The sequence below is a fragment of the Athene cunicularia genome (assembly GCF_003259725.1).
Source record: "Athene cunicularia isolate RWA chromosome 1 unlocalized genomic scaffold, athCun1 chr1_part2, whole genome shotgun sequence".
In the NCBI taxonomy this organism is placed as follows: Eukaryota; Metazoa; Chordata; class Aves; order Strigiformes; family Strigidae; genus Athene; species Athene cunicularia.
The window spans coordinates 41,643,483-41,669,468 of NW_020799092.1; the positions used below are offsets into that span (position 1 = coordinate 41,643,483).

The 25,986-nt window shown below is 38.7% G+C and overlaps 1 protein-coding gene across 13 annotated transcripts in view; it reads left to right on the forward strand.

Moving 5' to 3' along the window:
• KCNC2 (potassium voltage-gated channel subfamily C member 2) overlaps positions 1-25,986 on the forward strand; it is a 101,088-nt gene that overhangs the window by 70,570 nt on the left and 4,532 nt on the right. For 5 of the 13 annotated variants that reach the window (XM_026867346.1, XM_026867378.1, XM_026867400.1 and 2 more), the window contains exons 2-3: positions 20,156-21,086; positions 23,403-23,570. In XM_026867346.1, coding sequence (XP_026723147.1) covers positions 20,156-21,086; positions 23,403-23,570 — 1,099 coding nt within the window. Of the gene's footprint in view, positions 1-6,475; positions 6,581-6,658; positions 6,689-19,556; positions 19,645-20,155; positions 21,087-23,402; positions 23,571-25,986 lie in introns of those variants that run through there. The other 8 variants (XM_026867432.1, XM_026867423.1, XM_026867436.1 and 5 more) reach the window with 5 other exon arrangements.

Consider the following 25,986-nt stretch of genomic DNA (forward strand, 5'->3'; position numbering starts at 1 on the left):
CTGCATGTGTGTATATCTTAGGAGCCTGCACTGAATATATTTGTTGGGCACGTCTAAATTACACGAGTTTTTGCAGATAAAAGTAAGATCTTAAGGTTGCAGTCATGAGCTGAATCTTGGATCATGTAACAATGGACTTCAGTTTGGTTTATTGCTTCTTTATAAATTTACTACACCTAGTAGCTGCAGAACAATACAGCAGCAGTCTGTGCACATTGAGTGAGCTTACACACACGCAGGGGACACAGAGTCAGCATCACATTACCAAAATCGATGTGTTTATTCCTGGGTCAGCAAGATTCTTAAGCATGTGCCCTATTGAAACCTCTGTGTTGTCACATTGACTTCAAAAGTATTGCACAGTCACCGTCTTGGATGGTCTGACATTGCTAGGCTAGGTTACTTGTTTTGGCTCACTCTCCCATTTCCGCAGTTCTATGACATTGGGTTTGTTTCTGGTCTCTCTAGCAGCATGAAATTCCATTGCATCATACTAAGTTATTCTGTTGTTACACCAATGCAGTTCCATTCATAATCAGATCTTGTATAGTGATGATCAGCCACCGAAGGAGTACAAGCCTGAATCAGCTTATATTTTTGGAAGAGTGTCATTGATACCAGTTCACATTTCAGGCAGCCTGGATCTGAATGAAATGAGGGGAAGATGTCTTTGCCTGTGCAGGCTGTTGCTGCTCTATCATATAGATGGGTGCATGTGTACTACACTAAGTCTTATCTGATGGCCTGCTGCCTCCTTAGTGTGCCTTGTAAATGCACATTCAACTGGTAAATATTATTTTTTTGCTCTTGCATGTGGCTTGCCTCATTGTATTATTGTATTATCTTTCATGGGCCTAAATTTTCAAATGGGCTGCTTCTGATTTCCATGTGCATCTGCTGATATATGTAAATCTTATATGACCATATCTTGCATGAGCCAATTTTATGCACTGTCATTTCTGCAGCCAAAAAAACCGCCAGATGTTTTAATATCTGGCTCTATTTGCACTGAATTTTGGTTCATTTTGCTTCCATAACGGAAGCTTTCCACCTATCCTATATTCTTTCCTTGGAAAGTGCAAGAATCTCATGTGCCAAACCAGTTATGGCGATTATCACATTGTGGCCTTTTTAGCCTCTTGCAGTGTACATATTTAAGTAACAAAGAACTGTAGAAAACAAATATAGCCATGTTTTTACACGGTACTATTACCAGTTAAATAAGAAAAATACTCAAACAGTACAGGTAGTGACTTTCTATTTTCCTGTTGTGGTTATCTGATGTGGTCATGGATTTGTGACAATGAGTCATGTAGTATAGCAGCAGTCAGTCCTTCTAGGGTGGGCACAGGTCCATCTACAAATGCACAAAAATCTTCCCATCTTTCTTCATCCTCAGTTTCTAACATCTGAGTACTTGAATCATTAGCCAGTGGTAAATAAAAAAGGATTTAATGATAGACATTTGAGTACATTTTCTGGTAATTTCCAGCATAATTTTTCATAATTTTGAAATAAACCATTAATGAATATGAAGCTGTGAAACTTAGATTTTCACCCTGTTGCTCATCACTTCACATCTGAAGCATTATATCACTTGCTAGCATGCTCGTAGTTGAAATGCTTAATGAAATCCCCACAAATGACACGGGGAATAAAACTTTCTTTATCTTTCAAACATAGAAACTCTGTCTCAGGTGGCCTGACACATACTTCAGTTGGGGACGTACATGTCCAAACCCTGTTTTTTACAAAAGTACCCCCAAAACCTGTTCCATATTGGTAGTCTTCTAAGAGAAACAATATATCTTGCTTCCCAACTTCTTGCTATCCATAATTTCAGAACCTAGCTTTTAGAATATGTTCCCAGGCCATAATGTGTATCTGTTCCCCATGATGCCTGTTGAGATTCAGCTGAAATTTCATGGCTGAAATCTGAAAAAAAAGTGTATAATACATAAATAACTATTTTTTTTATTTCAGAGAACCTCCCACCCTGTCACTGCAGTTATCTCTACCTGAAGGATTATCTGTTTCGTACTCATTTACTTTATGAATAAACTACAGTGAATTTACAAACAAGAGAAGCCCCAGAATAAGGAGACTTGTATAATGGCAACTGTTCAACAAGCCCTCTGAATCTTGGTAATGATTTAACCCCATGTAACGTAGAGAATTTTCTGAATCCCATAAAATTTTTAAAGATTGGGCCAAAAAAGAAAGTTAAAAAAAATAATAATCTGTAACTGGCAGTGTGGGTAACTGTAATAGCTGCACTAGAACATTATATAATCAAAGAAACAGTAAGTGAAATTTTAGTCCAGTGAAAAGAATTTCCAGAAAACTATGACAGCAAGGCATAGCTCTGAAAGCACTAACATAAAGTTTACTATAAATCCCATACAGCAGTAGAGATAAAAGCCCAAGAGTGTCAGATGAAAAGTGTGTACAAACTGAGATTCCTACTGTTTTTATTTTCCGTAAAGCTAAAGAGCTTTGTCAGATTCCCACATTCATATGTTTTCTACAGGGAGCCTGGTCAAACAGCCCTCACTGGACCAGTCCTCTGTTCTTCTTATCTCTCCCTCTATCGACTATCCTCAGTTCCCACTGCAGGAGGTGCTCAGTATTTCACAGGATTGAGCCTGAAAAGCTCCATATATTTGGCTCTCGTTGAGCTCCAGCCGCTCTTTTTATTTTTTTATTATTTTTTAAAAATAGAAATAGTATTAGTGCCAGCTATGCAAAATGGAAAAAAGCCCACCCTTGCTTTGTCTCATTCTGTGTATTATTTCTTCTGGAGAGAAGCTCTTGTGTTCAGTGAGCGTGTGGCCAGGCTGTTTGTCTGAAGGCCAGTTTTTGTTCTGGGTTGGCAGTGTAGTATTTCTGTGAGCTTCCCCCCTGCTATCACTGCAGCTGCACCTGGCAAGAGGAAGCAATCCACAATCTAAAAAGCTCATCAGAACAATAATGTCTGCTTCTCTCTTGACAGGTTAATTAATTGCATGCCATTATGTTTTGTGTGTGGTTTTGGATGGTTTTGATACTTTTCTTTCAACTGTGTTTCCCAGTAGGTTTTGAAAAGGCTGGTGCATTGTCTGCCTGTCTGTCACTTCAGGTGGCGCTTGATGCAGAAAGAAGAGATGGAGGGGAGAAGAAAGAGAAAGAGTATGTTGGGGTGTTACAGTTAGAAAATCTTACCCACTAGGAAATGGGATAAAATCATGGTTATGGCTAATGGTAAAACAAAAACTTAGTTTCATGAAATTTTGGGGGTTTGAAGTCTGTTGCATAGCCCTTTGGAAGGCAAGGAAAGGTGGACTCCACATCAGTCGAAGGCTGTAGTTTGGGGCATACATTGACTCCTCAGAGACTTTAGCATGGTGTTTCATCTCCCCTGTGAGCATCTTAACCCCCAGCTACTGGCTGTTTTGGTAGGAAACCTTTTTTGTGGGAGGGAGACAGGGGAGAGCAGAAATTAAATCTTTCCTGGAGAGACTGGAATTCCCAATGAAAATTTCGTGATCAGTTTTTGTGTGAATAACTGCAGCTTTTCACCTCTTGGATTGCATTATTTTAGAAATTAAAGTAGCATCATGCAAATGATGTGCTAGAACTAAGGGAGTTGACCAGACATTGTGATTTTTTAAACTGGAACATTTCCAGAGGTTGTATAACACCTCTTTATGTCCTCCCACCCAAAAATATATTGAGATGTATGGGAGGAAGAAGTTTGACAGTTTTCAGCATTCTTGGAAGATCCACTGCCACAGAAAGTTTCAAAAGACATAAGTGTCATATTCATATATTAAGACTATCTTGGATAAACAGGGTAACATATCAATGTCCATATTCAGCATAAAGGATGATATTAGAAATGTGTTATTCATATGCAAGTGTGTAGGTTTGGAGGGCATCTGTCATATGGCCTGAAACACAAGCTTTGGCTCCACACAGGGCCCTTTCATTTGTCAGTGAAAGACCCTGCATGCCATGCATCATGCTGTCCTTCCAAATGCTCTCGGTAATGTGTAAATGTGCTGAAGTTGCCAACGGCTGTTATCGATGCTGCTTTTGTGTACTGCTATATGTGGTACCAGTGCAGAAATAGTGCCCTGGCATTGAGGGCTCAGCTTCACATGAATAAAGCAGGTGCAAGTAGGCATATTTGGATCAAGAGAAGAAAACAACACACTTATCCAAACATCCTAACTAATAACTGGATGTCATCCACTGAATTTTTCACTTCGTCAAGCAATGACAGAGAAATAAGAAGGCTGAAGGTCTGGGAAGCAACCAGACTCCTTGCGACATGTGGGAGACAGGTTATTTCTATCTGAATTCCAATGATTTTCATCTTCGTTGTATATGAGGAAGCTAGAAATAGTCCTTTCTTTGGCACTGGGACGTCTGGAGCAGTGTTGTGGCCTGAGAGCTGCCTGTCTTTGCCATGGTAAGATGGAATTGAGCGCAGGACCAGGAAGTACTAGAGGCACCTGGGATCCAAATCCCAGCCCACACAGTACAGATGATACCAGAGATTATTCTCGAGAACTTGAGTTGGTTGGATGAAAAATATTCTGTACAGGTGAGTTTATTATTAATTTAAATTTAGCAAGTAACATCTTTTTTTATTGTTTTCCTCTGGAGAAGAGGGGGACTGGATTTGAAGACAGCAGTCACTACTGCTGTTGGAAAATCAGATGACTGTAGCTTCTTGCAATGCTAAAAATCCCCTTTGTAGCAACATTCTTTCATTTGTTGAGTGGACATGCTGCTCCCAACCCTGTTAACCTTGTGTGAGTCCTGTATCATGCTCATCTGACACCCTGTCTCTCCCTAGGGACTGAACTCATAGTTACGCTGAAAGACATGCACCAAAGGTGCCGGTTATACAACTGCAGGTCAAACATGATGATGTATAAGCAATCTGTATTTGAACTGGAAACAGCATATATTATAAACATATTTATAAACATAGCATACATAATAAACCCTGCCATGAATGCTATTTTTTTGAGCTGTTCATGTGTCAAGGGCATGGGAAATACCTGGCTGTCTGGGATAACATTTCACAGAATCACAGAATCATTCATGTTGGAAAAGATCCTTGGGATCATCGAGTCCAACCATCAGCCCTACTCAACAAAGTTCTCCCCTACACCGTATCCCCCAACATCTCATCTAAACAACCCTTAAACACATCCAGGGACGGTGACTCCACCACCTCCCTGGGCAGCCTATTCCACTGTCTGACCACTTTCTGTGAAAAATTTTTTCCTAATGTCCAGTCTAAACGTCACCTGTTGAGTTCCCTCTTGTTCTGTCACTAATCACCTGTGAGAAGAGACCAGCAGCAACATCTCTGCTATGTCTTTTCAGGTAGCTATAGAGAGTGATGAGGTCTCCCCTCAGCCTTCTCTTCCTCAAACTAAATAGTCCCAGCTCCTTCAATTGCTCCTCATAGGATTTATTCTCCAGGCCCTTCACCAGCTTCGTTGCCCTCCTCTGCACTGGCTCCAGCACCTCGATATCTCTCTCGTATTGAGGTGCCCAAAACTGGACACAATACTCCAGGTGTGGCCTCACCAGTGCAGAGTACAGGGGCACTATCACCTCCCTACTTCTGCTGGTCACACTATTTCTAATACAAGCCAGGATGGCGTAGGCTTTCTTGGCCACCTGGGCACACTGCTGGCTCATGTTCAGCTGCTTGTCAGTTAGAACCCCCAGATCCTTCTCTCCCAGACAGCTCTCCAGCCACACCTCCCCAGGTCTGTAGGGATGCACAGGTTTGTGTAGCCCAAGTGCAGGACCTGGCACTTGGCCTTGTTGAAGCTCATCCCATTGATGTTGGCCCACCGATCCAATCTATCCAAGTCTCTATATTTTAAATATATCTATTTATATTATAGCATATCCTTTACTAAAGGAAGAAACAACCTTTTATTCCTAAAATGGAGCAGAAAAATGACCTCTCTCTGCCATGCACTGCAAACCAGAAAGAACCCTCTGATGAATTTAAGTTTGCTTCTGTTTCCTCGAGTCTTCCATGTCTGTCACATACAGTCTCTTAACGAGTCTTTGCTCTTGCTTGTCAAAGTAATCCTGCACACTGCAAGGGATAACTGCATATTAGACTATTTTAGTGAGCAGCATCTTTCTTGGTATCTTCAGTCCAAAACCCACACACCCCCAGAACTCATTCCACCAATTTTGAATAATTCCACAAATAATTTGAATAATTCCACAAATTCCACCCTATTTGAATAAAGGTTGACATTTTAATGCAGTTATTATAACTCCAAACATCTTAAGGGACAGAGAGTCTTTGTGATTAAGAATCTTTTGTGAGTAACAGTGTTTTTGTTAGGAATTAGAAGACTGTAAAGAACACAGTTGCCACTAACATCCTGCTAATTTTTTGGTTTTGTTTCCACTTTACCCAAGAGTTACCAGGACAAATTTCATTAGACACCAGGGAAATGGGCTTTCATTCACATCCTGAAGAAGCAAACCATCTGGAAAATTCATGATGAAATTACTTAACTTCATTTTCTACATCTTGAATTACAGCATGGTAAGAGAAGAATGAGTAGGTGAATGATGAAAAACAGCTGAAGAAACAAGGTGAAAATGAAGGCTGAGCCTGCCACTAGACTTCACTGCTTGCATGCTGTTAAATAAAGTTGTTTTTCTTGGCATGCGTCATTTTGTCAAGATGTTGTATGATTGTCAGTGATATGTAAACAAAAAGAATTTATTATCCTTCAAATCAGGACTTCAAAGCCCTAAATAAAAACCACAGAGTTCCCCAAAGCCCAGTTTGCTACTTCATAAACACCACCAGTGACAGACCTCTGCTGGTATGTCCCATGCATATTTCAGCAGCAGCAACTCTTGTAATTCCATGTAAGTAACCTGCTCCTTATTTAAGAGAAGTATACAGACAGATGTAACCAGTCTTGAAAGAAATGTGCTAACAGTAAATATCCCATGTAGACCTTAAACTGGAAATGGAAACTGCAAAATGTGCCTATCACATGCCACTCCTTTTGTGCAGGTTGCTCACTAGAGACTGAATATATAGTCTGCCTGGTAGTAACAGCAGTGGCAGTTCATTCTCCCAAAGTTTCCACGCTGTCTGTAACTAGCAGCAAGATTTCAAGTGATGTCAAAGACCCCCCCTTTACTGTGTGATTGCCTGACTCTGGTCTTTACCACAGATACTCTCTCTAGAGAACTGTGATCCCTTAATGCAGAGTTTCCACTGCGTGCTACAAACATTGCCTTGCACTGCTATGAGGATCACTGTAAAGATACCAGCCCAAACTATATCCAGCGCAGAGTTATTTTTCTTCAGATAACCCAGAATCCTCATTGCACAGAGAAAGAACTGCCCAAGCCAACTCAACAGTATGTTGACTCTGATGCATAAATGATAAGTATTGATATTGCTGGCTGCTTTACTGCAGATGGATTTTAGCCATCCAGGACATCCAAATGTTTTTACTATTTCTTCCCATGCCCCTTTGTGTGGAGAATTTAATCAAAAAGATCCTGGAATGGGTCCACTGTGCATATTCTACTGCTGATTTTTCATAAGTAAGCTTTTCATGTAAGTTAAAAAACCAAATTATAATCACAAGGAAAAGGATAAAGATACTTTTTTTTTTTTTTTTCTGAATAACTGTTATACCTCTAAAAGAGACAAGAGTTGTCATAAAAAGCAAAAATGGAGCAGACAGGCAGTAGCTTTCCCCGGCAAGTTGGAAGGAAAGACTGCTTCTGAAGCCTGCTGGTTTGGGAATAAATGCACTTGACCATCTCAGCACCTGCTTCTGAAGAAATATATGCTATGGTGAATTGACAGGTTTGACCGAGGAATTCATTCCTCAGTTCTCTTCAGGTCACAGGGCAAGTCCTGTATGGTTTCCCTCTGCTGCTGGCAAGCTTCCTCTAACCAGTAACAAGCTCTTGAATAAAGAAATCTTCAGCAGGATGATGGTCTGTGCACAACATCAGTGGTATTTGTTATTTTGCTAATTAGTCCAGCCCTCAGTGTAAGGATTAGTGTCAGTCCCTAGGGCAAACTGGTGATAAAGCTCTAAGAGAATGTTTAAGCTAAATAATGTTGGCAATGTGGATGCTATTAAATAACAGGAATAAATTTGAAATGGTGCTGTATGCGCCTTCAGTGCTAATGCTTGCAATGGCAATAGCTTAGAACATAATCTATGTATTAAATAAATGTGTAAATTGGATTTGGAAATATTCATGGGGACAGAGGGCTGGAGGAGCCTCTTGGGTCTTTGAGTCCAATTCTCTGTTATCACAGGACCAGTGTCATATAATCCCTCTCATAAACTTGTGTAATCTTTTTCATATGCTTAAACATGCTTCTTTTGGGATCTAGAGGAGGGACTTGAACTATTTTTCATCTCAGTTCAAGCGTCTGCTTTAAACAGGGCAGAAATGAAATCTGAATGTCACAGTTGTCTGAGTATCCTAATAACTGTTGTACTGGTGGCTTTTCTGTTTCTTATGTTCCCTTTCTCAGTTCAGTTGAACTGTCACTTCTGCATCCTTGAAGACAGCGGTTAATGGAATTTTAATGTATTAAAAACTTAGAGATTAATCTACATATAGATTTTTACCTATCTTTATGAAAACCTTCAACAAGATTCTGGGCACCCGCTTGACCAATGCAATTTTTTTGCACCATAGAGCTAAAATATAGTTCTGAAAAAATGTGTATGTATGAAATAGTGCTGTCTGTGGTGATGTGCTCAGTTCCTGAGAGCCCGGATAGGCCTAGCTGACTACTGTTGCAATGAATAATTCACTCTCTCTAAATTTAGCTTTGATAGCTTTGATTGTGTTGTGAGCTTGAAACATGCTCACGTACATCATGCACAGGAGCTTTAACAGCTTTACCCTTTCCCCTCTCATAAAAATGCCCTTCTGACCTCAAATTCTTCCCCAAGTGCATCACTCTTTCAGCTGTACCAGAGTTTTAGGGTGCACAGTTCATCAGTTTAAGTATCTCAAAGATTTCTGTGTTTAAATCTTAATGACTTTTCAGAGGCTCCTGTGAGATCATGGAGGAATTCCAAGGACCCTGTCTTGTCTGGCCTAGGAAAAGGTTAAAGCTGAGATACTGTTTTTATTTTATAGACTATCTAGTGATTTGACTATAGAAAGGCATAAATCATCCTCTGAAGAGAAACTTTTAATTTTATTAGATTGTAGATTTGTTTAATTAAGGTCAGCATTTATCCTCTGTTCCTTCCCTTCCACTTTCCTGGCATTTAGCTGATCTGGAGGAGGAAGCCTTCAGCCTCAAAGTGAGGCCAGGTTTGGAGGAAGAAATAGTATCTTTCATTAGACCAGTAATTTGGTTGGAAAAAGCAGATGAGTTTGCAGACACGTGTGCCCTTCAGATTCAAATAAAGAAGTCATAAACCGCACAGAGAGAGAATACTGTCATGAAAATCCTGATGAGATTGTGAATGGAAGCAAAAAAGATATCTGAGAGTAGACCAGGAGACCATGGCATGGTATCAGCACTGAAGCAGAAGGAAGATGAAGTTGCTTTTGGAGATGAGAAACAGGAAGGTGCTTGTGATTTAGGTCAGAGAAGAAGGGCTTGAACATTGTCCAGAAATGTGGAAGGAGGTAGAAAGCTACAGGGATGGAGACTAGGAGGAAAACAGGGGTGGCTGAACATGGGACAAAGAGCCAGGGTAGCATGTGGAGTGAAGGCTGAGGCTAGAGAAGGACCCTGCAAGAGTGGGGGGAGCATTGGGTCTGGAGAGAGAGCTTCATATGAAAATAAGGAGTGATTGGAGACACAAGACATGGATATACAAATAAAGTAAGAACAAGTTGCTCAGAAGAAGAAAGGATGAAAGTCTGGGCTTCAACTGTAAACTTGAGGAGTAGAGCTGGGGGGAGAAAGGGAGTGAGGGACAGGGAAGAGACAATGCTGGGACAAGGGCACACTGGAAAGGAGCAAGCTATGGACACATGGGGAAAAAAATCTGTACTCCCTGGAGATTTTACATGTCAGAACCATGGAGCTTGAGACTGCCAAGTCTTGTCACTGTGCACTCCACCATGAGTCAAACTACTCCTGTTGTTGGACTACCCTGCTAGTGCCAATGTCAGTTGAGTTCTGTCTACTGGATTGTAACAGTGGCTGTTTCCATAAGAAGCCATAGGATGAAATTTCTGAGTTGATAATTTGATTTTATTAAATCTAGATTACTCCACAAAACCTGCTGCATTGGAAGCTCATTGTGAAGACCACCGTACCAAGCAACTACAATTTACGCAATGCCATAGTCTAGCCTATTCATAATGGTTTTGCTTTCCTGTAACTAATTTGTAATCTTGAAACAAAGGTACCAGTTGATACCATCTGTATTGTATTACTGTGGTAAAGGTATGAAAAATTAAATCAATGCTGCTTTATTAGTATAAGAAAGAAAGAACTTCCAGTCAAAAGAGACCTGTTAATCTGCTGTTTGAAGGCTCTGCATACACTCTTGAGTATCATGGAATTGGCTCCATCCTTTCAGTTTTAAGAAGTAGTTTGGCAATTTCTATTCCAGCACTTGCAGTAGAAGTCTTATGTTGTACTGGAAAGACACAGGTCTGGAAAACTTGTAAGTAATTCCGGTATGTTTTGATTAGATTTGGGATGGCAAAAAATGGTTATATGTTTTGGTTATAAGACTTCTCTGGTGAAAGCTAAGACGGGCTCTGTTACAAATCTTAATGGATGTCAAGCCTCAAAATCTTAAAGTTTTCTAAATTCGCCCAAGTGTAATTTTAAATTAGGCCATCAGACTTGTTTTGAATGAGAGAAAAAGTAGACATAAATGAGCCTGAGTGCTTAAGTGAGACAGAGATGATAGGGCTGAAAATGTTTCTGTAATTTTAATGGACGTGAGATTTATGTACTAGGCAAACCACATTATAATAGAATTTTCATGAATTTGTCTTCTTAAGAATTCTCTTTTTTTTCTCCATTTGTCTGCATGGGTGTGAAAGTCTATTAATAATAAATAGTATTATACTGAAAATTCTTTTTCCAGTTTTTACCCATTGAGCCAAATGAAACCTTTTCATGATAAATCAAGTGCAGAAAGGAAGATACTGTATGTGTAGTATTTCAAATTGCCAGGTCCCAGAGCTTAATCTCTGCTGTAATGGTGTGAACAGCGGGTAGTCTAGGGAAGGGAAACAGGGCATGCAGAGAGGCTAATCCGACTCAGCATGTAAATACGGGATTGGCTGAAATGGGTCCTTCAAAATCTGCCTTCAGAGAATTTTAGCTTCTTTTTGGAAGATGCTCTTTTAGTAGTAAGAAGCCTCCAAATGTCTGGTATCAGACCCAGAATATGGACTGAGAATTCCCTTTTATCTCACCTTTGTCTTGACTCCAGGAAGAACATCCATTGCATTCCTTCAGCAGCTAGAAATATTTTGCCTGTTTGAATGCATAGATTTATAGCAATGTTTAATGAATGAGTGGCAGTGGTTTGTTTATCAGGCTGCATAACCATGCTGACCTTTCCAATAAAGCAAGGTCAAAGTGAGCCTTGCTGTTGCCTTTTAAAAAAAATAATTGCTATAATTTAAATGCCAAGTCTAGTTAAAAAAATCAGCACAGCTGGCTCTAAAACCTAAAACATTGCTGTGATAGTCACAGTTCAGAAAGATCACAAGTGAAACAAGCTTGATAAATAAGTGTATGGGAAAAGGAAGCCTCTGGAGGCAGCATAATTGCTTTTCAAGCAGTTCTGCTGAGTCTTCAGGAGGAAAAATCAGGCAGTGGGGTGTATCTTGTGTGTCGGTATGACATGTTTGACTTAGTGGCTCAATACGACAACAAAGTCAGATGATTTTGATTTGCCTAGTGGGAAATGGCACTGGTCATTTAGGAAATAGGTAATTTTCTTGGATGTGAGACAGTACAAGGGAATGTACTGTGAAGCAGGTCCCTCCTGTCCTGGGGACTCCCACTGCCTGAAGTGTGGTCCCACCACTGAAATGCATTGTCACATCTTCTTTCCAGTTGCTCAGCAGAGACAAAGTTTTCCATGCTGAGCAACAGAACATGTGTTTATATCAGGGCAGGTTTGTAAGTCCGTTTTGAATCCTTTGGGAAGATATATGTCACTTAAATGCAATTAAAATACAACATGATTTGCAACTCTGGTTTTCTTAATGATCTGCTTTAAAATGTGGATATGCCTAAGATATGTTGAGACAGATATGTACCTGGGTCAAACCTGTGTTAGACTGCTGATTTACCTGACACCTGAATTAAAGTGACTTGATTGTGGATCTGGATTTCTAAATATGAAAAGAAGCATTCATAACCTTTTTATTTGTGCTCCAGCTGGTAAGGAAAGACAGCTGCTTTGTAAAACTATAACAAATGGGAAAAGAATGAGCAAGCAAGAGAACATTTGTGTTCCCACTACTATGTACAGATGGTAGCCAGTCTGATCTGTAAATACTCCTGCACTGTAAATCTATGCATAGCCTATTACTTATAGGCTGTTCTTAAATAAAGTGTATTGATATATAGATTTTTTTCATTCAGATATGACAATGCATAGAATTGTAGAAGTAGAATGTTAATCATTAACTCGAATACCAGATAATGTTAGCAGGAGAGGGTACAAATGACGAGAAACTGTACTGGGGATTTTAAAAGAGTAGGCTTATCTTTCACAGGATGAAACCAAAAATATTGTAAAGAACTTTACCAACTGTGGCTTGATGTTGGTTGAGAAATTATAATGGCCAGAGTTTCCCAATTAGGCTGGGCTGTTAAATCTTTATGTAGACATTTAAAAAATGGTTTAATGATGACACTCCACCTTATCCCCAGAAGGAGGATGATTTACAGATTTTTAGAGACATCAAATTGGTCTTAGTGCCTGATAGTGCATGTGTCATATTTTTGTTTTCTCTTGAAAATTCATTTAAAATGCTGTACATGTATCCATTCCTTAATCTTTGGAGAGTGGTAATGTGAGAGATTATGATTTATGAGTGATGAAGCAAACTGGTAGTATATTTGCCTTGAGTTTATATTTTAAATGCCAGCAGTTCGGTTAGTAGCTGCTGATGGTGTTTGATTTCTCACACAGTATACCCAGATGCAATGCACTGAAAATGTATCACACCATAAAAACATATGTGATTTTTCCTTTTTTCTTCATGAAATTATAATTTTCCAAGGGGAGTTTATAGCTAAGGAAGAATAGCTACTTTGAGAAATAGAGTCATGAAGACACTGATGATCTGTTTGGTGAGATATTTGGGTTTGTGTAAAAATGAATGTTAATATTTAAATTTCACCCCACAGAATATTAAACCATACAGAGAGGTACGGTCATATCTAGCTCATTCTGAAATCACATTATGATTTTATAGTCTCCTGATAGCCAGATTAAATTAAACACAAAGATAAAATCTATTGTGTTAAAATCGGAAATGAGGACAAACTGTCAAATCTAAACTCAGAGACAACTCTCTTTAAAGCTGGAAGTGGTATCTAATTCTGTGGTTTTATTCCAGTGTTAGTTGCTACTCATTAGAGTGAAGCATGCTATGTACTTTACAAATGCAGTTTCTTTTTCTGCCTAAGTAACATCCCTAGTAGAGTTATATTTTCATTGAACACCCAAATCCCTCAAATTTATTGGAATTTTTACGGGATTTTTTTTTTTTAAGACTTTGGTTTTATTTGACTAAGTAGCTATAAAACTAGATTAGAAAACCAGCATCAAGTTAGTTAAGACTGATTGGAAGCGGCACGTGACATTGGGTTTTTGTTCCTTGTTCAACTGGGTCTCACTCCTACAGAACTGGGGGGATTCCACAAATTAATTAGGGGTTGAATTCCTGGAAGAATAAAAAAGGCTTGTGGAGAATATTACAGGACAAATATGTAGAAGATTTACAAGAACAAAGTCTTTTCTTTCCTGAACCTTGAGAAAAAAAAAAAAAAGTCAATATCAGATTATAATGTTTATGATGGGAATGCTTGATTTTGCTATAGCCACTTAGTGTTGGTCAATGACTCTCAGAGTACATATGAAGAAAAACTGTAAAATACAGTTTTGTAATGAATATATCTGACTAATATCTGGCTGAATTTTTGTAGTCAAAATACATAATTAGTTTACTCCTGGTCAGAGGATAGTAAGAGGAAGACACTGAATCAGTTCTTTGTTCAACTGATTTGCATCATATTCTGAACTATGAAAAGATGAGGTTTAGACTAGCAGATGTGAGTAGACATCACTGGAAATAATTTTTAAATCTCCAATGCATGGAAATTTAATTTTGATATTTCAAAGTGAGTATGATATTAAAAAAAAAATTCTTTCCTTTTAAGTATTTTGTTATCCAACAGAAAAGTTACACAGTTTTGAGGGTTCTGTTTAGCATGAATGATCTGGTGGAAAAGCAAAGAACTCATGATTCTGGAAACTCCTCCCCTCTTGTTTGGGTCAGGAGAAGTTATGTTGTTCAGTAAACTCTTTTTAAATGAAAGCAGGATTTTGGGTTCAATTGTGAGCAAGCCATCAAAGCAGGTTTCTTTAAGAAATAAATTACAATCTCTTTTCTGTCACAGTCTCCCTATAGTTGTATTTTTAGTTTACTAAGTGTGGTGGGGAGGATTATTGGGTTTTTTTTAAATTGTTTTAAATTCCAGAAGCATGCATATATCAAGTCTAATAGTGTGCCTGTTAAGATATTTATTTAAAGCAACATTGTCCTTTTTTTTTCTTTAAAGGCAATTCTGTACCTGCATTAGAGTATATTAAATGTTGTATTTCCAAGGACTTATTAAATATTCAGTAGTTTTCTTTTTCTGTAGTCAAGTGTGTCAAGGGCAGGACTTCTAAGTCCTGGAACAAAACTCCAATGAACTAACGGAACCTTAAAAGCTGCTATTGAATACTCATGTTAGAAAGTATACATTACACAGTGAGGGGAGTTGAAGGAGGAGGTGTTGAGATCCAACCCCAGAACAAGCTGTATCCAGACGGGATACAAACTCTTTCTGGGAAAACACTGAAATATTGTGAGAGATTTTATTCAAAACTTAACTATGAAACAAGAAGTAAGGGTGACCATGACTACCAACAATTAACTGTGCATTAACCTCTTCATTGACTATGACCTGTCCATCTTGGAATACTAAATATTGGGTAGAAATAGACTTTTTTAAGCGTATGGGATGGACTGACACAGTGTCTCTTGAATATGGAGTAGTATGAGCCAGATTTTATGAATATGAATAGCACACCTGAGTGGAGGATCAATTTCTAGCTCTGTTGCTGCTTTATTTGGGCTGTGTGTAAGCTGATAAACCTTAGAGCAACTGAAGTCAGACCCTGTCTCCATCACAGGGCGATGACAAATTGTACGAGTCCTATGTCTGGGTTTGCACTGAAAAAGAAACTTGGACAGGTGGATTAGATGTCAGCCACAGCATCCTCTGACCAGGTGCCTTTTCCTACTGTGAAATCCAGACATGGCCTACGAGACTGTTGTCAGGTCATTTGCGGCCATGATTTTTAAAGTGACCTTAATTTCTTCAAGTACTTTGAGCTCTGTGCAAGGTGAAGCATAACACTGGATGCACAGAAGTTCTGATAATCCACATTTTTGTAACTTTTAACTTTTCTGGCATAAATGGATGAAACTTTTTATTAATTCAGTATGTATTGATTTCAGCTTTAAAAAGGATGTTTGGATGGCCATGGAGTGTCTGTACAACCATTCTCTCACTTAGAGAAGAGTTGTCCCTCAGGGGAAAAAAAGAAAGCCTAAATAAAGAAAGACAATTTTATCTCATTCATTGAAACAAACAAGAAACAACGGTTTTTTTAAACTTTAAAGAAATGAGAAAATGATCCTGATTCTTTGGAACATATTTGAAAATTTTTCTTCAACTTCTCTCCCAAAAGTTTCAAGACATGTGCTTGGGCCACGATCTTTGGTTTAAAAGAGGGGGTTGATGAAGCTGTTTTGCTGCATACCAAGGCTGAATTTGTCTTGCAACTAGTCAAAACCTGTTTTCAGAACTTCTCACAGTGAAAAATTGCTAATGATTCCAACAAAAAGTTGTCTCTTGCTGCGACCTTTCTGAAATGATGATCAAGCTAACTCCTTTCAGATTTGTGTGCTTCATAAAAAATCCAACCAAAAGTTGTGTGTGGTACCCCAGTTATTGTGGACATTAGCAGGACTGAGGACTAGAACTTGGTTGGTCCCATCCACCAGAATCTGGGAGTTTGGATCTGTATTGACTTTGTCTGAAATGTGGTGCTTGCCCGCCTGAACAAAAATGGATGTGTTTTTAGAAACTCATTACCTTCAAAATGAGAGAAGGTGGAATTAGGATGAAGCAGAAGTAAAGCATAAAGTGAGGATAGCACATGACTTAATTTCATTTTTATCATTACCACTGTTCTTGAAAAACATGCCAGTCTTTCCTACGTGTTGCCTAGTATTATGTAATACTAAGGAAATATCTTTGTTAATGTAAAGTAAATTCCTGATCATTTTTGACTGATAAAATGTTCCTTCTTGCATTAGCCATTGTATTTTCTCCTTGCATGTTCTCCGAACCTTCTGAATATTGCAATAACATCGTAAGTGTTCTTGTGTATGAGGTTTCATTGTGCCAGGTGTTGTGCCAGCTCTGTCCAGAATGTCCGGATCCAAGAATTTTACAGTTTAAAACAAAATGCAACAAGAGATAAGGAATAAGTGTCTTTGCTCAAAATCAGCGATGTATATGCTATTGTGTACATGGAGAAATGTGTACATCTTGCTGGTTTACATTGCTATGAATGGAAATTGCAGGATTATTAAGAAATCTGTCACCACATTAATAGTTTTTTCTTGCCTTTCTTTTTTCTAACCTCTAAAAAATGATTGCCTTTAGGATACTCAGCAGATTTTGGAAATGACTGAATGTCTTTTGCCTTTAGGGATAATAAAGGGCCACTGAATGTAGGTGCACAGTTAAAAATTTCGATCTCCTTTGTCAAGTGCCAAGTGCACTGTGGCCTTCCAGTGTCCATGTTGAGCGAAACAGTAATAAACAGCTTGTCAGGCAGTTCAACCTGTAGTTAATCCCTTGGGTTTTAGCATTTTTTTTAGAAAGGATCTGATCCAGAATAGACTCTTTCTGAAATGCAGCCCAGAAACAGGTGCTAATTATTTACACACTATTAGATTCAGTGCACTGTTGAATGCAGTTAATTCTTTTTATATCTGAGTTGTTGGTGCGTTTTAGTTTGGCTACACTGAATGTAGTTTTCTGTTCTTTTTGGACAAGAAATATTCACAGTTGTCTGAAATCACCAAAGTGTTGCTGTTAAAGAGGTTGCCTGATGTTTATCTGTTAGAAGTTCCCACCTGGATGGCAAACTACAGTGCTTTTTTAGCTTCTGTGATCCTCAACATCCACAGATTTGTTTGCTTTTTCCCTCTTTCGCTGTTTAGAAGGATGCTGAAGAATACTCTGGGAGCTTCCCAAGGGTCATTCTTAGCCCAGTGGTGGCTTAGAGTCTGATAAATTCTCTATCCATGTTATGGAGAGGTTTTGCAAAGATCTGCTGAGGTTAATTCACTTAGGTTATATAAATCTGGTTGTATTTGCTGATTTTAGTTGTCACACACAAGATTGAGGCTTTTTTGTGTATGTTGGTGTCAGGTGCCAGGAATAAATGAGCTATGAAATTTTGTAGTTAAGGCAAAGGAAGAAAAGCCTGATTACTAAAAATCAGCCAGACAGTGTAAGATTGTTTGCTTAGCTTGTGACTAGAAATTCAGACTGGATGATAGGTGTTCATTTCAGTCCCTGAGTCAGTCCTTTCTGAAAGATAACAGTTTTAGAGCGTTTGTTATTGAGAAGCCTGGTGTAATAACTTTGTTTCATTGATTGAGGAAAGGAAGCCACAAACAAGCTGCAAATCTCTGATATAGGTAGATATATGGGTTTTTTTTGGTAGATAGATAGATATATCTTGTGAGTCTGAATATAATAAATTTGCCAGGCCTACGTTGCAAATTTAAACTTGTTTCTCAGAATGAAAGCAATTATTTCTACTGGTTGTAGAGACAACATTTTGTTGTCTAATTAATATTCCGTGTTAGAAAAATGCAACCATTCAGTACTGTACCCGCCCAAATGAACTCCTGTGGCACATAATGCTAAACCTGACTGCTAAATACTAAATTCGGTGATTGATACCCAAAGGACACAAAATCAGTTTTGCCACAATGCTGCAGACTGTATTAAAGTGACATAACAGAGGCATCCTTGCTTATGCCTGCTGTTCTGTCCCTCTCATAACTATTTTCAGTGAGATTCAAGATTTTGGTGTGGCAACATACTAGCGTCCTGCTGCCCCATTTTCTTTTGGCTGCACCACTGGAACCCAGAGTGTAAACTGCCATTTCCAGTAGGGTGGTAGTAGAGGATATGATTTTTTAATACTTGCTGCACTTCTTTAAGGTACTCAGTTTCAAGTTGGGAATTAACAGATTAAGAGTGATACCCTGAGTGATGTGTAAGTAGTATTAGGGGAAAAATAAAATGCATCAGTTTTGTTTACTAAAATAAATAATATTAAAAAAGGATGAAGAGCCTGCTTCAAGCTATGAGATCCCTATCATATATTTTTGTTTTACTAGCAAGTAACAGTTTAAAATTATAAAAATACAAAGACAAAAGAGTTAGTAATTTGCTATCATTTTGAAAGAAATGTATTTCTTTCTTGGTACTACACAATGGTAAAAGTAAAATTTCATGCTGCTAGATATGCAAGGAAGCACATAGGCACTATATATTTTTGAAAATCTGTTTGGGCATATTTTTGTCTCTTTGGGCCCATAACACCTTGGAAAATCTTCAGGTCTTCAGAGAGTTGTTTTTTTTTTTCCGGGATAATACTGACTATAAGATATCTATTAAGCTGAAAATCCAGGATAACAATCACATAGGATGTTATAAATCCTGACTCAGGGAGGGATTTAAACACACCATCTATTCATGTATCACACCATTGCTGTTGGAGTGTGGTGATGTATTGTCACTTAAAAGAAATTAACCATTGTAGTTAAAGGAACAACTGACCTTAAAATACCTTTTAATTTGGCACATTTTTACTGGGTATAAGAAAGTTTATTTCCTCCTCCAGCTGTTTGGTTCAATGTTAATTTTTATGAAATCCTGTCCTGGACGTTCTCTTTTCTTCAGTGCCTGAAGATGTGATGACTGAGTTGAAGATCAGGCAGCAGATGTTTTTTAAATCCTTGACAATCCTCTGTGAGGGCTCTCTTCAGATTATTTAACTGTATTTATCTATTCATGTGCCTTTAATAGAACTGAATTTGTATTTCCCTATCTGTTCAAGTTGTCCTGGATCTTTAACTTTGATATCAGGATTGTGGATCCTAACACAGTGACAAAGCTCTGCCACTGCAGTGGGAGAGGTTCTGCTAGCTTTACTCTTAGTCCTGCCTGAGTATGAGTGATGGATGTTTGCAAGCATAACAGGCTGTGCAGCCAACTTTACCTGTAACACAGAGGTCATTTTCTATCAGTAAATATGCCGTGTTTGTGAATCATTGAAAATCCAAAGGAAACACAGTGTTTGGATCTGTTCCTGGGACCCTCTGAGGTGCCCTTCAGGCCAGGTGTGAATTCCTGAACCATAATCTCAAGACCATTAGCATCAGCCCCATTTTCCCCTATGTGAGGGGTTGACAGCCTTAAATCTTGCTGAGATTGGTGTATATGGGGGCTGTTTGTAAGGTACCTTGACAGTTGAATGGAATTCAGATGATTTAGCACAGATTAAAGAATTTGTTGCCACTTTCTGAATGAGTTGCAGCCTATCATGGTATCCATCACTAAGACTTTTCCAACTCCAGGACTTCTGGCCTATGTGTGAGAGCTGTCTGCTGCTCTCTGGCCTACATGAATTTCTGAATAATTTGGGGATGAATCAGTAAAAGATTTATAATGATCCTGATATTGTTAGTATTAATGTGAAGAGCTATGTGGTTCTGATGTCTCTTTTTCCTCTTTTTGTTTCAGTTCATCGCCTTTGCCTCTTTATTCTTCATCCTAGTTTCAATCACAACCTTTTGCCTGGAAACACATGAGGCTTTCAATACTATTATAAACAAAACTGAGCAGGTCATCAATGGGACAGAAACTGTGCTACAGTATGAGATTGAGACAGATCCTGCCCTGACATATGTGGAAGGAGTCTGTGTGGTATGGTTTACATTTGAATTTTTGGTACGTGTTGTTTTTTCCCCCAACAAACTTGAATTCATCAAAAACCTCTTGAATATCATTGACTTTGTGGCCATCCTGCCCTTTTACCTAGAAGTGGGCCTGAGCGGGCTCTCCTCCAAAGCTGCTAAGGATGTGCTTGGCTTCCTCAGGGTGGTAAGGTTCGTGAGGATCCTGCGAATCTTCAAGCTCACCCGGCACTTTGTGGGCCTCAGGGTGCTGGGCCACACTCTGCGAGCCAGCACCAACGAGTTTTTGCTGCTGATAATATTCCTGGCACTCGGTGTTTTGATATTTGCCACGATGATCTACTACGCAGAGCGGGTGGGAGCCCAGCCTAATGACCCATCAGCAAGTGAGCACACGCAGTTCAAAAATATCCCTATTGGCTTCTGGTGGGCTGTAGTCACCATGACCACCCTGGGATATGGGGATATGTATCCACGGACTTGGTCAGGCATGCTGGTGGGAGCCCTGTGTGCGCTGGCGGGGGTGCTCACCATAGCCATGCCTGTGCCTGTGATAGTTAACAATTTTGGGATGTACTACTCCCTGGCCATGGCAAAGCAGAAACTACCGAGGAAGCGGAAGAAGCACATCCCTCCTGCTCCTCAAGCCAGCTCGCCCACCTTCTGCAAGACAGACTTGAACATGGCCTGCAATAGTACACAGGGTGACATCTGCCTGGGCAAGGACAACCAGCTGATGGAGCACAACAGATCATCAGGTAGGACCCCACTGGAAATGCATGTCCTCTGAAAACACTTTATAGACCAGTATGCTTGGTAGGGGTCAGAAAGCAGCCAGTCTTTCTGCCAGGAGAAGACAAAGCTCCCACCCTTCTCCCCTCCAGTGTTTGCGTGTGTCAGTCTCATAGAGGAGAAAATAAGTATAGCAATGTTCCCAAACCTCTATGTAGCTGGTCTATACAGTTTTGCTTGCTCTGTTGAGAATGCTTTCCTGCTGATGATATCAACCTTTTCTTTTGCCTGTTGTTTGTTGCGTCATATGGATGTTTCACGTTTTTCTGCATGACTGTGACTATTTGAGCAGCCACCGTGTCCCACCCTGTTGGACTCCATGGTGTTTTGCCTCAGTGTCTGTCTCTTGTGTCAGCTTTGCCTGTGCCACATCGTGGCCTGCTAAGCAAGATCTTACAAAGAAGCAGTCATTTAAAAGGAGCAGGTGCTTTACATCAAAAGCCCAGCACTCAAAGGAAATAAGAAATTCTCTTTCTAGCTTTCTTTCCATTTGGCATTCTGCTTCCTTGGCTAGAAGAACCTCCTTTGTCTGTGTTAGATGAGATTGCATGATATTTACTATTAATTGAATGATAGTAGCATAGCTAATGTAAAGTTTGTCAAGAAAAATGAAAATGACAGCCCCTAGCAACATCCTCAGTATTAGTGTTGATTTTCATGATTTATCTTACCTTATTTGTTAGAGTTGATGGATAAGGAGTATTTTGTGCTAATTGCTGTGAAAATGCATATCAAATGTCAGCCTCTGCCCCTCCAAGCCACTGTCCCGTATTCCATACCTCTTTAAATTAAAGAGTAAATTTTATCTCTCAATATAATTAAAACCAAATTTTTAGGAGCAATGATTTTTTTTATTTGTTTCTTGAATGTACTTACTCTTAAGACAAGCACAATTTGGTTACAAAGCTTACATACCAGTCATTATACTTCTATTGGAAATCTGCGAAAGAATAATAAGAGCAAACCCACCCATGAATAGTGTCGTTCACTGAAATTTATTTTTTAAAAATAAGAGTCTGGAAAATCGGTCTCTGAAAGATATGTGTCTTTGGTCTGTTGCTCTGATACTGAGTAACATTTATGTTCAAAGAGGCTTGGTTTCAGTCTCTGAGTGAGTGTTCACGAAGTTAACACAACTTTTGGAACACCCTAAATATATTTAAGAGGATGGAAACCCTTAAAAGGACTCACACTGAGGGTGGAATATAGTTAGTTTCACAGTGCTTTGACTGATACCTGCTTTCAGACAACATCTTTAAAGTGTTAATGAAAACAGCTTTTTCATGCCATCAGGTCCTACTAAAGGTATTCTGGAATAGAGGAGTCTCAGTGCGATCAGAGCAAAGAGACACTTCTGTGTCTGTAGCTTTATTTACAAGGTGTTATAATCCTTGAAGTTAAGAGAAAGCAGATATGCAAAAAGGAGCCATTTTAAAGTGTTAACTTTCTCTTTAGTAGTGCCACCGCTCACATCGTGCACTGTAGCTTTATTTCTGGTAGAGAATGCTATTAGCATCACTAGGAATTCTGTGCAAAACTTTAAGGCTGAATATAGACCTTTGCCTTACCAGTTCAGAAAAAACACGTGCTCAGGTTTAAATGCAAAGGTAAAGCTGAAGTCCATAATATGCCATTACCTGTTATGTGCTGTACTGAGCAGAGATTTTTTTCTTGAAGTGTGGCATGAATCTGAAATAGTAGACAAAGACAGCATTTAATGTTGGGTACTTATGATGACAAGCAGTGCAAGTGTGATAAATATAGAAATGAAAGCTAAGTGTGTTATTAAACAGGTTTTAGTGCCAAATGTTGAAAATTTAACCCTGCTGGTGGAGGGGTTGTCTTTAAAATATGCTAAACAACATATTCTAAGCAAAAATAACTGACATGACATCTCGTTTAGCAAAAAGGATAGCCAAAAGAGTAAATACTTCTTTGAAATATCCAGTGCTGACTGTACTCTGAAAAGTTAACAGTCCGTAATAGGCAACTAACTGAGCCTTGATTTGATCATTTCTTATTTCATGTTAGTTTAGTATAACTTTATATGAGATTTAAAAGAAGAACAGGAAAATCAAAAGATAATTGGTTCTTGAATAAAAAATATACTTTTTGCCATTTTGTACTGATTAATGGTTAATTACATTCTTGTTTTCTTCTAATGATTTACCTTATAACTATTTTTTGAGTGATGGGAATATCCAGCATTCAGCATAAGCTCTTTGTGATGTCTCATTTCCTCATTCATTATTGTCTGTAAATGGGCATGGTGCTTTAACCAGTGTTATCAGGTGAAGACAGTGCAGGAAGTGAGCAGCCACTCTCACCTGGTGAAAGGCTCCCTCCCATCAGACGCTCTAGTACAAGAGACAAAAACAGAAGAGGGGGAACATGTTTCCTACTGACAACAGGTGATTACACGTGTGCTACTGATGGAGGGATCAGGAAAGGTATGGACTTCTTTCATTAGATCATAAAAGGTTACTCAGCAATGTGCTTGTGAAAAGCAATCTTAGAGTAAAATGATGTGCACAATGCTCTTAGAGGAAAGACTGTACTCACAATGTATCTTTTTTCTTTACTCGTAGTCATTCTTTTCCTGCTTTCCTTTTAGAAACACTCATCTTCTGTAGTCTTCATAAAATGTGCTTGATGTTGGACCCTCATTTCACTTGTGTCTTCATTTGTCTGTTATCTTTAATGGAAAAGCCTGCAATTCAGACCTTGCTCATTCAACCACTAATCACTCAATACCATTTGTCATTCTAAAAGACAAATGCATTATTTAATAACTTTGATCTGTACTTAATAACTCAGTAAAAATTACAGCCGAATAAATTAGACTTAAAGGTTGAAATGTCAAAAGTCAGCAATATTTTTTTTCTGGACACAACAAAGCATATGTTGTTTAGACTTCTTTCAAAGAAAAGTTTGAGTTTATAATGCCACAGAATGTTTCCTCTTTGTAATACACCACTGATGCTAAAAGGTGACTGTCTACCCCAAACAGAATTCAACCACAGTAAACAATGTTTGATCTTGCAAAGTGCTAAAAATGGCTTTCTAGTTATTCAGCCTCTTCAAATCTGATTACTCACTGTTCAGTAGGATTGGGTTCCCCAGGCGGAGTTTGCAAAACCTTCTGTCGTTATATCTATCAGTGTGGCTACCCCATCAGGCCACAGCTGGCTGTGGCTGCAAACTTAACCTCAGGGCATAGCCCCAAAATCAGCAGTGCCAGTGGCAGTCTTGACATTTCCTTAGATAAAAATGGCTTTGGTTTCTTGGCAAATTGCATCATTTCAACAGGTCTCACGTTCCGGAGTGTTGATATGCAGTCATTCACGTCAGAGTTCATCTGCAGTAGCCATGTGGCACTGGACAAACATTTTTGGCTGAGATTTTTCTGGCTTTTTTTAAAAAGACCCTTGCTTTATGTACAGCAAACAGCTCTCCCAGCCAGCCATAGACCCTAAATGAATTGTTTTAGATTATTTTGCTAATGCTCTTTTTACATTTCAAAAGCATGAGCTCAGTAGGTTAAACCTGTGCAGATACACAACTAGAATTCGGTATGTATGGTATTCTAAAGAGTATAATTGTCTCTGTGCTCCTGTGTTTTACATATTCCTATATATAATGTCTAGATTAAATGGGGCTTCATTGCAAATGTGTTTTTGCACAGATTTAGGATGCTTTCCACTGAGCATATATCTCACACTGTCTTCTCAACAACTAGGATTATTTAATGGTTAAGAGTCCAATCTTTGAGGAGGTCAGGAACACCCGAATAAGGCAGATTGCCATAGCATCTTGCAACATAAGGTTCTTGGCTTCTTTTAGGAAAGTTAGTAAAAGCATTTCAGTGCTGTTCACTTGGCAGTAACCATAATTAGAACAGATCAGAATAATAAAAGAAATTACCCACCATCAGCTACTAAAGATGTATTCCTATAATGATAAAACGTATTTTATCCTGTGACCATGTGAACATTTTAATTACAAAATCTAGATTCAAGAGAAAATTATTTCATAGTTTTTGCTAGAAAATAAAGGGGCTTGAGTTCAGAACTGACAGTTTCTCCATGAGAAACACTCATTGACTGGCTCTGATGATAACCTTAGCCTAGGCTGAAATGTTTTAGCCACTGGATTTTAAGTTTATTTTATACAGAGTAGGAAAGTTAGCTCATAAGCAGGAAACATCAAGTAGTATCCAAATGCTTTTGAATACTTGAATTTAATTTACACATCAAGTCTACTACCTTTTTCTTTGATTTTTTTCACTTTGTTTTGTTGGTTCCTTGTTGGTTCTTAGTTGTGTTTAATCGTCATTTATTATGAGCTCTTTTGCATTAACACCTTATCTCCATCTCTAAGATGATACTGATTCAGAGCTTATCCAAACCCCCCTCCAAACTTTCCACCTGGAAAGTACTGATTTTGGATTATGCCTCTATCTCTATTCATCTTGCGTATCTGGTTTTCATTTTTTCAGAGTTCCTGTTTTCTTTATCATCTTTACCATCTTTGTCTGTCCGTTCTTTGCTTTTGTCATTAGAAAAGTAGCAGGAGAACTATTTAAAAAGAATACTTTCCTAGTTTCTGAGTAAAAAAGCTACCTGATTATTTTGGGTTTTTTTTGGTAAGCGTTATGTTTACAAGGGAGGTTAAATACTTACACCATCATTGTGCTTCCCCTCAATTCCCCTTTCAAGCATGATTCTTTCTAATCTGCGTAAATACTGATAGAAACTCAGAGACTGGAGGCTGTTTTTGAAATGTATCAGAAGTCTGTGAAGCATCACAGTATAGCCTGCCCTTGCAATCTGGAGATAACATTGCACAATATTTTAACAGACATGT